The sequence below is a fragment of the Ochotona curzoniae genome, unplaced genomic scaffold (genome assembly GCF_017591425.1).
Source record: "Ochotona curzoniae isolate NIBS_2020 unplaced genomic scaffold, NIBS_Ocur_1.0 contig_908, whole genome shotgun sequence".
Classification (NCBI taxonomy): Eukaryota; Metazoa; Chordata; class Mammalia; order Lagomorpha; family Ochotonidae; genus Ochotona; species Ochotona curzoniae.
In genome coordinates, this window is record NW_024466607.1 from 36,813,712 (window position 1) to 36,827,169 (window position 13,458).

The 13,458-nt window shown below is 51.1% G+C and overlaps 1 protein-coding gene across 7 annotated transcripts in view; it reads right to left on the minus strand.

Moving 5' to 3' along the window:
* Window positions 1-6,727: 6,727 nt before the first annotated feature.
* Window positions 6,728-13,458, minus strand: part of LDLRAD4 (low density lipoprotein receptor class A domain containing 4) — a 329,039-nt gene continuing 322,308 nt past the window's right edge. For 5 of the 7 annotated variants that reach the window (XM_040994855.1, XM_040994853.1, XM_040994854.1 and 2 more), the window contains 2 exons: window positions 9,152-9,205; window positions 6,728-8,570 (listed from right to left, as the gene is read on the minus strand). In XM_040994855.1, the coding sequence (XP_040850789.1) occupies window positions 8,037-8,570; window positions 9,152-9,205 (588 nt within the window). In that variant the 3' untranslated portion in view covers window positions 6,728-8,036. The remainder of the gene's footprint in view (window positions 8,571-9,151; window positions 9,206-13,458) is intronic. The other 2 variants (XM_040994857.1, XM_040994858.1) reach the window with 2 other exon arrangements.

Consider the following 13,458-nt stretch of genomic DNA (forward strand, 5'->3'; position numbering starts at 1 on the left):
CGAAGTGACAGCCTGTCAGATGCCAGTCCAAAGACACACAAGAGATGGGCTTCCCACCCACTGCCTCCCCGGCCACATGCACTTACCTGAGGCAGCTGAGTATGGCTGCACCGGGGCGGGCATGATTGGCTCTCCTTGCTCGTGTTGCCACCTGTGCTGCAAACGGTGGACGAAAGCACAGCTCTACAACCGAACGAGTGGTGGTGGGACGTTCAGCTCACTAGGCGTTGGGTGCAGGAAGACTCTGGAAACTGCAGCTTTTTCCCCATGTCACACTTCTAGGAACTTTCTGGAGAATCCTTGTGGGCCTGCATGCAGCTAGTCTGTTTTGATTTTAAGGTGTGTCCTTGTTGGGAGGGCCTTTTTGTACTTTTGAGTAACCAATTGGCTGAGTTAACATGCTCACGGGAGTCCCTTTTTGCAGAGTGAGAGTGAAGTAACGGAGAATAGGGCTTGCATCATTAAGGCCAAAGCCACCACGAAGTCCTGACAGAAACATGGCCTGAAAACAGAGCTGTACAAATGCAAAGGTTTTACCTTTTGGCTGTTGTTAAAAACTGCATCCTGATGAGAATCCATCGAGATCAGAGGGAAAGCGAATCCTGTGCTGTCCCTGTGCCGTCCTGGGCTGGCATCGCCATGGAGAGTGACCAGCTCAGCGTTTCAGAACATGGCCCAGCAGGGCCCCTGAAAGATGCCAGAGGAGCTTAGTGAGGCTGGGGCGGGACAGGTTGGGGGCTGTGACTCCCGCTGGGGTCTGCCTCTCCCGCTGGGGTCTGCCTAGCAGGTAGCAACTCTGCTGTTGGAATAAGCAAGCCAGGAATTGTTTGGCTGCTGCAGCAGGGACTGGAGAGGTTTCATGATAGTTGGGTAGCACTGAAGTAGCACGGAGAAGTCCCACGGTCAGGAAGCCCAGGACAGCAGAAAGCCTGTTGTCAAGGAGACAGGCATCTGGCAGTAAGCACTGGTCCATCTGGAGAGCGGTGACTCAGAAACAGGTGTGTGTGTGTGTGTGTGTGTGTGTGTGTGTGGCTCAGGCGGGCAGTTCAGAGGCGTGCCCTATTTCTTCCCAGTCACGCCTCTCAGGTGCTGCCTCTTCATGGCTCCCACATCACTGATCGGGCCAGGACTTCTTGGGGAACACAGACCAAAGTGGTAAGTGGGAGGGGTGTCCCCTTTCCCTAGTTACTGAATCAGATCATCAAGTCAGGGGGTCTTAGCCCTGACACCTCCCCTCTCCACCTCCTGTGAACTTCGGCTGGGGCAGGCATGCAGGTCTTTGTGTTACCCTGATGTTACTGTTAGCAAGTTTGCAGGCTGATCCTTAACATTTCTCTAATGATCTTCTTTCAGAGCAACTCTCTTAAGAAGATCTTCTCTTTGTTGCTCTTTTTCTTAAGAGTTCTTTTCTAATCCTGTTTGCAAAATAATCTTAAATTATTGAATCAGCATCTAAAATGGGTGTGACGACTACACGAGTTTTAAAATTTCAGGTTCCAATTTGTTTGTTACAAGGATACAGAAATACAAAACACGTTTCTCCCACAACCATGTTCCCTTTATTCTAGTAGGTGGGCAGATCATGTTGGGTTTGTGTGTGGAAAAGCAGGTCATTTGTGAAGGCAGATATTTATAGCATGGAGATAATATTCTCATCTCTCCATGCAGGAAAGCGAGAACCCGAGGTCTCCAGCACCCAGGAGTTTCAGACAGACCCCACTGTTGACCAGCTGTCGTGGCCAGGGGGTATGTGAGGCCTGGTTGGACCCTTTGCTGGGTGACATCCCTCCAGACAGCAGGAGTCCTCTGCGGGCAGCAGAGCTCTGGGCTCGTCCTGTGTGGGCTCGGCAGGAAGCCCAGACTCGAGGAAGGAATCCCGGGAGCTGATCCCACCAGAGCTGTTTATAGCAGAATATGAAGTAATGACTTTTGAAAAGTCCGAGTGACTGACAGCTGAGTGGAAAGTTTAGCTAGGGCACCATCAAGTACTTTGCTGGGACAGGTGTTAAACACTTGTCGCTTTTTCCCATGCCTATACTTGGTGGCTGACATTTAAAAAAAGAAAGAAAGAAACACCCAGAGAACCAATGTTTGTCACTGATCATTTTTAATGATTTTGTGGCATGGTTTGACCATAGCATTAAGAACAAGCAGAAAACGGATTTCATGACTAAGAAACAGCACTTAGAGCATCATCGTTCCTTAAAGCATTGCAGTTACAGACCTCGGGTCTAAGAACTCTGTTACCAGCCCTCGATCCAGTGGGGGCAGATACACATCAGTGGGAGCTCTCTGGGTAACTGAGAGTTATACTGAAAAGCAACATGGTTTTTTAAAAAAAAGACTTTAATGATTTCTGATTATTACAACTCACAAATAATAAAAAGTTCAAATACATGTGCATTTTAATAATTGCCTTATCATAAAAATTAATTGAATTAAATGCTGTGAATACTACTATACATATTTTAAAACAGGTTTAAGCGAGACAGGGATACAGTTAAAAAGGTGATTTTTGAAAACCTACAAAATGAAAACCAGCAGTATACCACCAAGCAGGTTAAAAATGAGACGGTTTCACTGTCAGCTCTGCAGAAAGGAAGCCATGGTATGGGCGTGCAGCTGAGTGTCTCCGAGTCCAGAACCTTCTCACACCAATTCTCCCAGGAGGTGGAACCTAGGGGTGGGAGTAACGGCAGTAAGAAGCCTCCACCCTGACACGGGACCCCACGGATGTACCCTGTGGTGTGCAGCAGAGCCCTGCATGGTTCCCACTGGAGTCAAGGCCACACGAAAGCATCTTTCATTGCCCCTCCAAATGGGTTCTTGAGGGAGCGCTGACCTCATTAGCTACGCACCAAGAGTTGTTCAGATGTGCCTTTCCACCTCCTAAGGTTGTGCAGAGGACTACACCACAGCAATTAAAAACCACTCGGGAGTCTATGAGAATTAAAAACTGCAAACAGGGATCCTGCGGGCAACATTCTACCAACTGATTTTATGGGCAACACACAGGGATACCCACGCCCGAGATAGGACTGTGGTCTTAATGGTCATGGTGTTACAAGACTTCAAATGTGGAAGTCACAACCGGACACTGACAACTGACCTGGGCAGGAGGTGTACCTTAACGAACAGCTTCAGGTGTCACCTCTGATGACAAAGTCTCTTCGTGGGGAATCCAGCAGGAGAGCCCAGCAGGAATGGACAGGTGTCTCCATGCGGCTGGCTGGCAGCCAGTCCTCATGGTTAACCACACACATTTTTGCTTATGACCAGTCTCTTCTCTTGAAGGGACTTGATTTTCCTGAGATCTTCTCTCCCTGACAACTCTACTGTTAGTTCATTGGCTCCACAGCTTCCATTCATAAAGGAAAAAGGCACAGCGAGACTTGGGGCCTATGTGGGCGTGAATGTCCCTATAGCAAGGCAGTGTCATCCACTGCCAAATCAGCCAGGGTTGACGGGTTCAACAACACAAAGGGGCACCTGTTGGTGATGTCTGACACCCTGCTTCCGCCGCAACAGGAGATCACATGTGTTCAGAAAAGCAAGCTGAACTGGACTAAATGGTGGGAACACTGGTGCAACTAAGTACAACAAACCTGACTATCACCACAAGCATTTAGTGGCAACCAAAACGCCGTGGGGTTTTCCAAAGTTGTGTTTTAGGTGTTTTCACAGCAAAGATGCAACGCTCAATTGCTATATACGTAGTTGGTCAGAAACTGTTGCTCGCTCAGACTTCTTTGCATTATAATATTGATATTTAATAGGAAAATAAACTACATAGACTTTTATCTGTATGCAACCATTTGCAAATTTCCTTACAAAAGAGGACAAACCACATAGGCATTCACAAATGCTATGCCCTTTCTGTTAAAACGGATATCATCTGTACATTATTTTACACTGTATGAACAATTTTCTGTTCTACCCATTGGGTAGGATATGTGCATAATATATTCAACTTATGTACAGCACCTTACAAATAAAAACGTAAGAAAAGACGGAGAACCGAGAAAGCACCATTGCAAGTGAGGCACGGCAAAGGTGGGAGGGGTGCAGGAGGGGCCTCCATCCCCGGAGGCCTAGGTGGCTTCCAAATTGCCACACAGGTCTCTGCCAGCAGAGCACAACTGGGACAGGGATGGGGAGCAGTGGTGTGCTCTCCGCGGCCTCTGACCCCTACTGCAACATACAGAAATGAACACACGCTAAGGGAGGCAAGCAGAGGAAGGAAGACAAGGCTGTCCCAGCAAGTCGTCCTCAGTTCCCACACAGCAGGCTCCTGCCGAGTGCTCGGAAGGTGGCAGTGGTGATGGCAGAAGCAGCGGCAGCAAGCAGATGACCGCCCAGCCATGGTAGTTTAACATGAACCTGAACTATGCAAGAGATGGCGGTGCCTCAGGTATACAAACAACTGGGGGACATGGCGTCCGGATCCCTAAAGGACGCAGGCTCTGGCACAGCGCCGAGTGCCTGACACTGCTCACTCCCATCTCTGCACAGTTGTGTGCCACAAAGCTGCTAACGTCATTCCCTTGTCACCTGGGCCCTGGGCCCTGCCACCTTTACAGTGTAAGACCAGCACCACCCCAGCACACAGATGGAAGACCCTCCTGGACAGGACTTTGCGTCAGTGTGAGCAGAGGAAGACCTGGAAGGGCTTGGGCAGCTGCTGGCACAGACAGGAGAGAGGCTCCAACTGTGTCCCTGGGCCCAGGCAGGGCACCTAGCACTGGCTCTAGTCACTTGGACAAGGAAAGCAAATGGAACAGAAGCCACTTCTCCTTTCCAGTTTGGTTTAAAGGCGTGATGAGCAACAGTCAGATGCATGTCACCCCCTTCCCAGGTTCAGAGGTGCTTTCTAAAGCACCTTCTTCAGGCCCTTCTCATTCCTGTTGAGGACAGCAGAATGGAAAAATAGTCAAGAACCACTCATCTGCCTACCGGGTCCTGTGCGGACGGAGACAGCCACCTCGCCTGCTTCATCTCCTCTCTGTTTGAGCTAAAATGAATGAACAGGAAATAGTCCTTGTGATAAATCTAAGTTTTAGATACTCTCTTCTGCTGTGTTGGGAATTATTGCAGGCTAGGGGTGTGTGTGTGTGTGTGTGTGTGTGTGTGTGTGTGTGTGTGTGTGTGTGTGTATGTGTGTGATGTGAGAGGGGAAAAGCCTTACTTGTCTGGCTTCATTAGCAGTCAGTTTGAGACCTCAAAGGCAGATCAAATGCTTCAATGCACGATCAGGTCCACACCTTCTTTTGCATTAGTAATTGCTTTAGCATTTGAGGGATGCCACCTTTCCTGCATATCTCTGCCAGAAGACTCTGTGCCCGTGGATTCCAGACTCCTGGTTTCAGACTCTTGGATAACCCTCCCCTGGGCCAAGGAACAGAAGTGTCCAGGGTGTGCCTGGTTGCTTCCTCTGTTCAGTACAGCAGTCCCTGTGGTAGGGCAGTCCCAGGAATTCTAGAAGCCTACCAGGGTCTAGTCCGGCCCCTCGCATTGCCTTAAGTACACAGGTGCCTACAGAGAGCATGAGCTGCGAAGTGGCCTCTGTACCGCCAGCCACATGGTGGCAGTGCAGCTGCTGCCCTCCTGCAGGCTATGGACCCGCTCACCTCAATGCCCTGTCCATGTACAGCACTGGATTGAATACCAATTCAGGGTGTATGTCCTTCAGTAACTTAAAAGGCTAGGGTGATTGAGGGCAAGGGAGTGTAAATCATCTGAGCTAAAAGCTTGCTTGGCCGGTTCAGTAGGGATCTGCAAGGCGTTCTTATCTGCGTCCTGGCAGTTACTTTGGAATTCAAGCCTGATCGTCACTCCTTACAGCAGGTGGGAAAGTCAGGACCGTGATGCTCCTTTTGACTGGAGTTCATCTGGTTTACAATTTGGACTAGTGACATTAGCGCCAATTTGACTTGCACTGACCAATCCATGTGGAGTCTCCCACAAGCAGGGTCCTAACTCGGGGACGAGAGGGAGGCTTGAAGTCGGGGAGCAGCAAGGATGACAGGAAAGGTTACGTCTGGCCTCAGTTACCCCTGAGTGTCACTGGGGCAAGACCGAGTCCAGCCTCAAGAGGCTCGCACTGTGTCCCTCAGGTAGGCATCAAATAGGGCCTTCTGCTTAAGGGGTCAGTGGCTGTCCCTGCCTCTTCTTCCTCTCCTTTATACATTCAACTAGTGAGTCTACAGGAGAGCCCAGCCACCCTCCGACCAAGTCGGGAAGCGGAAATAAGTTAGTTGGGATCTGTTTTTGTAGGTGCGATTGCCTGCCTTTCAGCAAGGGGCACCCAGGAAGCACTAGCTCCTGGAGCCCCAGATACCTATTGTGCAACTGCACATGCGCACGCACTGAGCTGGCATGAAAGCTGCATGGATGGGGTAGGGCGAGGCACAGAGTCGGTGCTCCAGCTGTGGCTGTTACAAAAGCCAGTGCCTGCATCTGCAGAAGCTTTTTTTTTTTTTAAAAAAATTATTGTTATTATTTGTAAATATCAGGACTATCAAAACTAAGAATATTTAGGATTCATTTCCTGGTTGCATGTTAACTACAAGTTGTGCTTTTGTTATTCTGTGCTCTTAACATGGCCCCGGCTTCTACCCACCCCTGGTTCTCTGCCTGATCCCTGCTCCGGGGCTAGGGGTAGGGGAGTGGGGCAGGGTGGGGAAGTCTGGAGTGAGCATGCCTCTCAGACTGCTGTGCCAATGCCCCCGCCAGACGCCCTGGCCTGATGCGTCTCAGCAGCTCCCTCCGCATCAGCAGCCTGTGGCGTGGCTCCCATGGGAGGGCTGTGCGTGGGGCAAGGGAACAGGAGATTCCTGTGGAGCCACATCCACATCTGAGCTCTCCAGGAAAGCAGCGGAGTGGGGGCGGGGGCAAGGAGAGGAAGTCACATTTTTCAACAGTACTCAGAAATATACACCTTGCCCTTTCCACAATTTATTGCAGAAAATCAAGTATGGATCGGAATTGTCTTTCATGCTGCAGTGAAAAGAAAATCTCAAACTGCACTACTGGACGGAGAGGCCAGCGTGCCCGGTTACCGGACATACGGACATTTGTGGCATTTCCTTTTGAATAATATATGTGGCTGAAAATGGGCACAGTAGCTCAAATCGCAAACCTGACATGCTTTAGACTTGGTGTTTCATCTAAAGGGTTTCAGGTGTCTCAGTGACATGCCGCTGCTTGATGCTAATTCTTAGAGCAAAAGGGACTTTCCTATGTTTCTGCAAGATGGTAAACCCTAGGCTGTATCCCCAAATCCCTTTCCTCTTGCACGATTCTGGGGAACATTCTGGGATCCTCCCATCCACACGTGCGATGACAACATGCCAAGCTCCACGTGCGATGTTTTCCTCAAGGATAGACCCCCGGATAAGTGCGACTTTTGAGACACAGCATCACGACACAGATGAGCAACTTTCGTCCGTCTGATGCCTCCACTTGGGACCTTGGCACATGAAATAGAAATTTTCACTCACATTCATAAAACAAAATGGAAGTTCCACTCCCTGGAGGGAAAAAAAAAAAAAAAAAGCAGACCGGCTGATTCTTTCTCCCGAAAAGGGTATAGTAATGCTCGCCTCTTGTCCACGAATTAAGAAACAACCCGTTCTGGACTCTGCAATCCCCTTTCCAGATGCAATCCATCAAATATCTCCTTGGCTTCGACTTCGTGGTATCTTCACAGCACTTGCTTTCTCTCTCTCTTTTCTCCCGCTCACCCTTTGCCAAAAATTATACCCATCCCAATCCCCTGCCCCCTCGCCCCCCCCCCCAATAAACACTGTTCGCTGTCAGACCGGATGGAACTATTATTTCAGTTGCATTTACATGCAATTCCCCTGAAAGGAATCAGAAACAAAGACCATGTTTGCACATTTGCTTTTACTTAGTTGTACCACGGAAAACTGAACAACACTGCGCATGGGAAGGGCCCGGAGCAGCCCCGTCCTTTCCTTGCTTTCTTTGTCCTCAGTGCAAGTGCAGGCTGGAAGGAAGTGCACGCTGGAAAAAAATCAAACCAGGTTCCCGGGCTTGCGGTCCTTGCCTTTGACGGGTACAATTGTGCTCTCTGAATTGTTCTGAGCCGAGTGCAGTCTGCTCGCCCTGTGTGTGTGGTTGCTGTGCTGGTGATGGAAGAAAGAGGCGCCTGGGTAACGGCCCATCACCTCGCTGTAGGTCGGAGGGGGCCCTTCCATCCGCCCGTTACTGCTGCAGTTGGTTGCGCTGATGCCCGAGTTGCTGCTCGGCGGGCACGGGCCCCCATTGTACATGGAGATGTCTATCAGATCACTGTCAAATATGGTTCGGTTGGGAGGGGCCCGCACTGACTCACGGTTCAGTTCCATCTGCTGCTCAGGGTCCCGGAGCTGCAGGGTGCAGGGCCCTTGGTAAGGAGGCGGCTCTTCACCGTCGGACAGGGAGATGGTGGGAGGCAGGTCAATCTCGTGCTGCACGTAGGGGTACGTGGGCTGGAAGCGGCTGAACCGATCCCTCTGGATGAAGGCTGGGGCAGTGAACCTGTCCCTGGCCCGCGGGGCGTACATGATCTGGAAGGAAAAGAGGAGACGCCTGAATAACCGTGACTGTGGTAAGACTCCCGCGAAATCACATCAGTGCTCTCACCACTTTGAATGATACTGTTCTTCCACACAAAACGGGAAAACACTACGCCAAAACAATCAAACAAATAACCCCCCCCCACACACAAAAAACCCCACATCTACATCTGAGTGTTCCTCGTCCTTGTGCCTCGGACCTGGCCAGGCAACAGTGCATCCAGAATGGCTCAGCAAGGTGGAGCTGAGAGGAGAGGGAGTCTGGGTGAGTGGGGGGTCACTGTGTGTGCCGGATGTGTTTTCCTTAAGGGCTCACGTGGGATACAACAGTAATTCCAAGAGTACAGTAGGGCACCACCTATGAGCAAAAGTGCACCACACAGCAGCATACCCAGGCCATGGCATTTCCATAAATTGCCAGGCCAGGCTGGGCTGCCTGCTTCCTCAGGCCCCTAGCAGCCCAGGAGCTGCTATTTAGCAAGGCAGGGAGGGCTCCCTGTTACAATGGTGAGAGTATGCCATGACTATATGGTAGCATCTATGGCAGTCCCAGGCGAGGGGTCATTCCTTACCTCTGAGGCCCCTGGCCGCGGCACGGCGCTGTCTGCAGGCCACAGGCACCCTTCCTGGTGTGGCAGAAGGGAGAGAAATGAGGAACAACAAAACGTCAACTTCGTGCACAGCAGAAACCGCAGCACCCTCACACGTTAGCCCCATCTTTCTGAAAAGGGATCATACTCTTCCTTTGACAGGGAAATCTCTGCCAACATCCTCCCCACCCCAAAATGGGGGGGGGGGGTATAAACAAGAGGAAAAATTAGTGTTCAGGCCCTGGCCTTGTTCGGTGGTGAACAATCATATTCAATCACTGAACCTGACAGTCTCAGGGTCTGCTTCACTTTGGGGCACAGCTCCGCCCCCTCCACCCGCAAGGCCTGCCTGGGCCCCAGGTTAGGGAGGGGGACAGCAGCAGGGGCAGTCAGGCATTGGGCACACCTTGGCTGGCTCACAAGTTCAAAATCAAGTTTCTGGAAGCCCGAGTGCCCTCCTGATGTTTTCTGGTGAGTTTGTCTTTGCAGGAAACAGTTGCCATCTTGTTGCTATGGAACAGTATGCTGCAAAACCGTCTGGCCCACCTATGGCAGATTGGCGACCGTGTACTGGCTGTCTCCTGGGAGCCTGGGTGGCCAGGGGTGGTGGGGTGGGATGCGGGGGCAGTGTGCAAGCAGGGGGTGTACGGGAGGGAGGAACCTGTGCTTTTGGTCTCCCAGAAGTGTGTACATCTGGTTTAGGTTGGTCACTGAGGCTCCAAAGCACCCCTCATGTGGATCCTGGTGACAAAACACCCCAACTCTCCAGACGAGAAGGCCACCCCTGTCCTTTTCTGGGGCCAGCACACTAATATAAATACCCTCTTCAGGGTGTTTGTGTCACATACAGCCTGTTTCTAAGATACAGCCCGGGGCATCACGGAATCAGCTGCAAAAATATAAACGGACCCAGCTGTGTTGGGAGGAAGCATGGGCTCCAGGGTCTGACTCTGACATTATGTAATGGACCATTCTAGCTCGGCCTGGCGACAGGTGAAGGCCCAAATTGGACCAAGTGACGACTGCCCTCCTGCCACACAGCCAAGCTGCTGGCACTGCCCCTTCAAGCTCCTGCTCCCGTGGCCAGCGGGAAAACCAGGGCTGGGCTGGAGCAATGGCTGTGGCCCCTGCCTGCTGTACAGCCGGTGCGCCCCAGCATGCCTGCAGGAGGAAGCTGAGCCTGCCCTTGCTGGCTCGTTCTGCCCCGCCTGTGGGTCACTGTTGCTGCCACTCCAGGGCGTGTGCTCCTCTGGGGACCTCGGCATCCAGTTCTAACTTTTCATTCCCAAGAAGGCACTGGTCACCAGCTCACGTGGCATTAAAAGCACGGGGCGGGCTTACTGCTGTCTGAAAATGGAAATTCGTTTCAACCCCCTCACGCTGGAGCAAGCCCAGCAGCAGGACTCCGTGGGCTTCCCCCAGACAGCCTACGTAGGACCCCATTCTGGCTCCAGGCCGCTGCCCCTTCTCAGTTCTGAGCGCCTACCCTCACCCTCGACACCCCGTGTGGCCCTCAGAGCAGGACCCGGCCCTTGCCAGTCACCTGGTGCTATCCAGTGGTGCTGCCCAGAACATGGCATATGCTGCCCAGAACATGGCACAGCTCACCAGTTCCTCTCCAGACCTCTTTCACTGAGGGCCTACTCCCTGTCTTTGCTAAAGCCGACTTGCCAGGCACTCCTGCTGGACCCTGCTCCCCTGTGCAACGTGGAGGTCACACAGACACCCACTGCCAGCCCCTGGGCCTCTTGGTTTCTCCAAGGGCAGGCCCCTCCTCCACTCATGCACCCATGTCCCGCTGCTGGTGCCGCTCTGCGTCACAATGACATCATCCTCGTCTCTGCATGGGTACTTTCTTTATATATATATATTTTAAAGATTTATTTATTTTTATTACAAAGTAAGAGAGGAGCAGAGACAGAGAGGAAGAACTTCTGTCCAATGATTCACTCCCCAAGTGAGCACAACGGCCGGTGCTGTGCCGATCCAGAGCCAGGACTTCAGCCGCTAGGCCACGCCGCCGGGCCTGGCCTTTGCTTCTTGTAGGTATAATCTAACAGTAGAATTAAACCCCGACACGGCATGGCAGACATTTGGCACTGCAAGTTTCCCATACTGGAGCATCTGGGTTTGGTACCTCCAGCTTAGGATTCCAGCTTCCTACCAGTGTGGCTACTGGAAGACACCAAGTGATGGCCACCACCCAGATGGGAAACCCGGGTTGAGTTCCCTGCTCTCTGTTTTGGCTTGGCTCAGCCCTGACCATTGTAGGCACTTAGGGAGTAAACCAGTGAATGGTCGCTCTGTGTCTCTCTGCCTCTCAAATAAATAAATCGAAATTAAGCTTTACATATGAAAGAAGATACGCATTTAAGATCCCACCCTCCTGATCCTTTGAGAAATTCTCTGTTTTGCAACTGCTTCCCAGCGCCTGTGCCTGCTTCTGCAGCTCCATACCATAAGGAGCACATTTTTGGGGAGAATGGAACTTGGTCCATGGTTCATGGCCACTCCGGGGGAATTTCTGGATCCCCACCAAAGGCCACTTTGAACCTCAACAGTGAAGACTACTTGATTTTTGGAAGTGCTTACATTGCTATGTTATGCAGTCCTCAGCACACACTGTAAAATGAAATAATGCCCCCAAGTAATTTGCAGCACTGGGAGCAGCAGACTTTTGCTAACGTGTTTCCACAAGCACAGATGCATCCTCCTCTGAAGGTTGTTTCCCTGTAAGCCACTGCCTGAAAGGAACGGACAGACTCACCCCTCTACTTTCTCATGACCTCATTACACATTTACTGATGCTGCCTTCCAGTGGATCCTTCTGTATGGCGGTACATGATGCCACGTGTGCCCATGCAGTGCCAGGGCTGCTTGATGCCGTGGGGAGGGGAGCGGGAGCCAGGCAGGAGCTCTGGATAGTTCGCAGGTTCCATCTGTGACCCCAGCCCCGTGGTTCCACTTGTGAAGGCATCCTGGGACCTTGCTGCAAGGATCATTTTGAATCACTCTGGGGTTTTACTTTTTTAGGGTCCGTTTTTCTCAAAGCAGTCCTGTTTTTTTTCTAGTAACAGTTCCCCAAGACAAACCAGGAATTGCTTTGCTGCTCCAGGAAGCCTGCAGAGGAATCCAAACTTGATGGGGAAAGGAGAGGGTTTCAGAGTGCAGCGCTCTGTCTACACAAGGGATCTTCAGAGAGCTGATGAAATGTGTCTTGTGGGTTTCAAAAACTCTTGAATCAAAAAAATCAGTACTTTTTTTTCTATTTAATTGTTTTTTTTTCTAAAGATTTACTTATTTTTATTGGAAAGGCAGATTTACTGGGAGAAAGAGAGCGGAGTGGTCTTTAGATAGTCATTTCTTAGCTGTTAACATCTGTGCTTCAAGAAGGACACTAAATGGGGCATCGGTCAAGAGGACTTCAAAATGTTTACACCAGGGGCTGGCACAACGGCTCAGTTGGCTAATCCTTCCCTTGCAAGTGCCCAAGTCCCACATAGGAGCTGGTTTTGTGTCCCGGCTGCTTCACTATCCATCCAGTTCCCTGCTGGTGGACTGGGAAAGCAGTGGAGGATGGGCCCAAATCCTCAGGTCCTGAACCCACATGGGAGACCCAGAAGTTGTTTCTGGCTCCCAGCTTCAGACCGACCCAGTTCTGACCCATTGTGGCCATCTGGGGAGTAAAGCAACAGGTGCAAGATCTCTCTCCCTCTCTCTCTCTCTCTCTCTCTCCCTTTCTCTACATTTCTTAAGAAGGAAGGTGCTGGGTCCTGCCTATCATCTCTGCAGTTAACACACAGTTAAGCGGGGGCGGGAAGTTCCCATTATTCCTTTTAAGGGATCCCTTTTGCTGTAATGACTGAAACTCCCTTCTTGTTTTGGTAAGATTATTTCCCTCAGTTCTTTGGATTATACGTGCATACCTTGCTATTTGCTGTTCTCTGGCTAAGGAGTCAGTGTCATAGGTTCCCTCGTATTTGACCAGCTCTGAGTGTGAGGACATTTTAGGGGGAATGAGAGGGAGATGCAAGCCCATAGGCAAAGCGTGGACAGCAGTAAACGCACCAAGCAGTGACAGCCTGTGACAATATCCCCAGAGCCCATCTCCTCAAGAAGTACACACACACACACACAGCTTTGAAGCACAAAGTGTGGTACTCTAGTTCCTCTGGCTTGGCAATGGAAGCTTCTTTGGTCTAGGACCCAGACCCAGGGCCACTCTGAGAGCCTGGTTCTTCATGTAGGGACTTAACCAAGTGGGACAAGGCCGTGGTACAGCTCCAAAG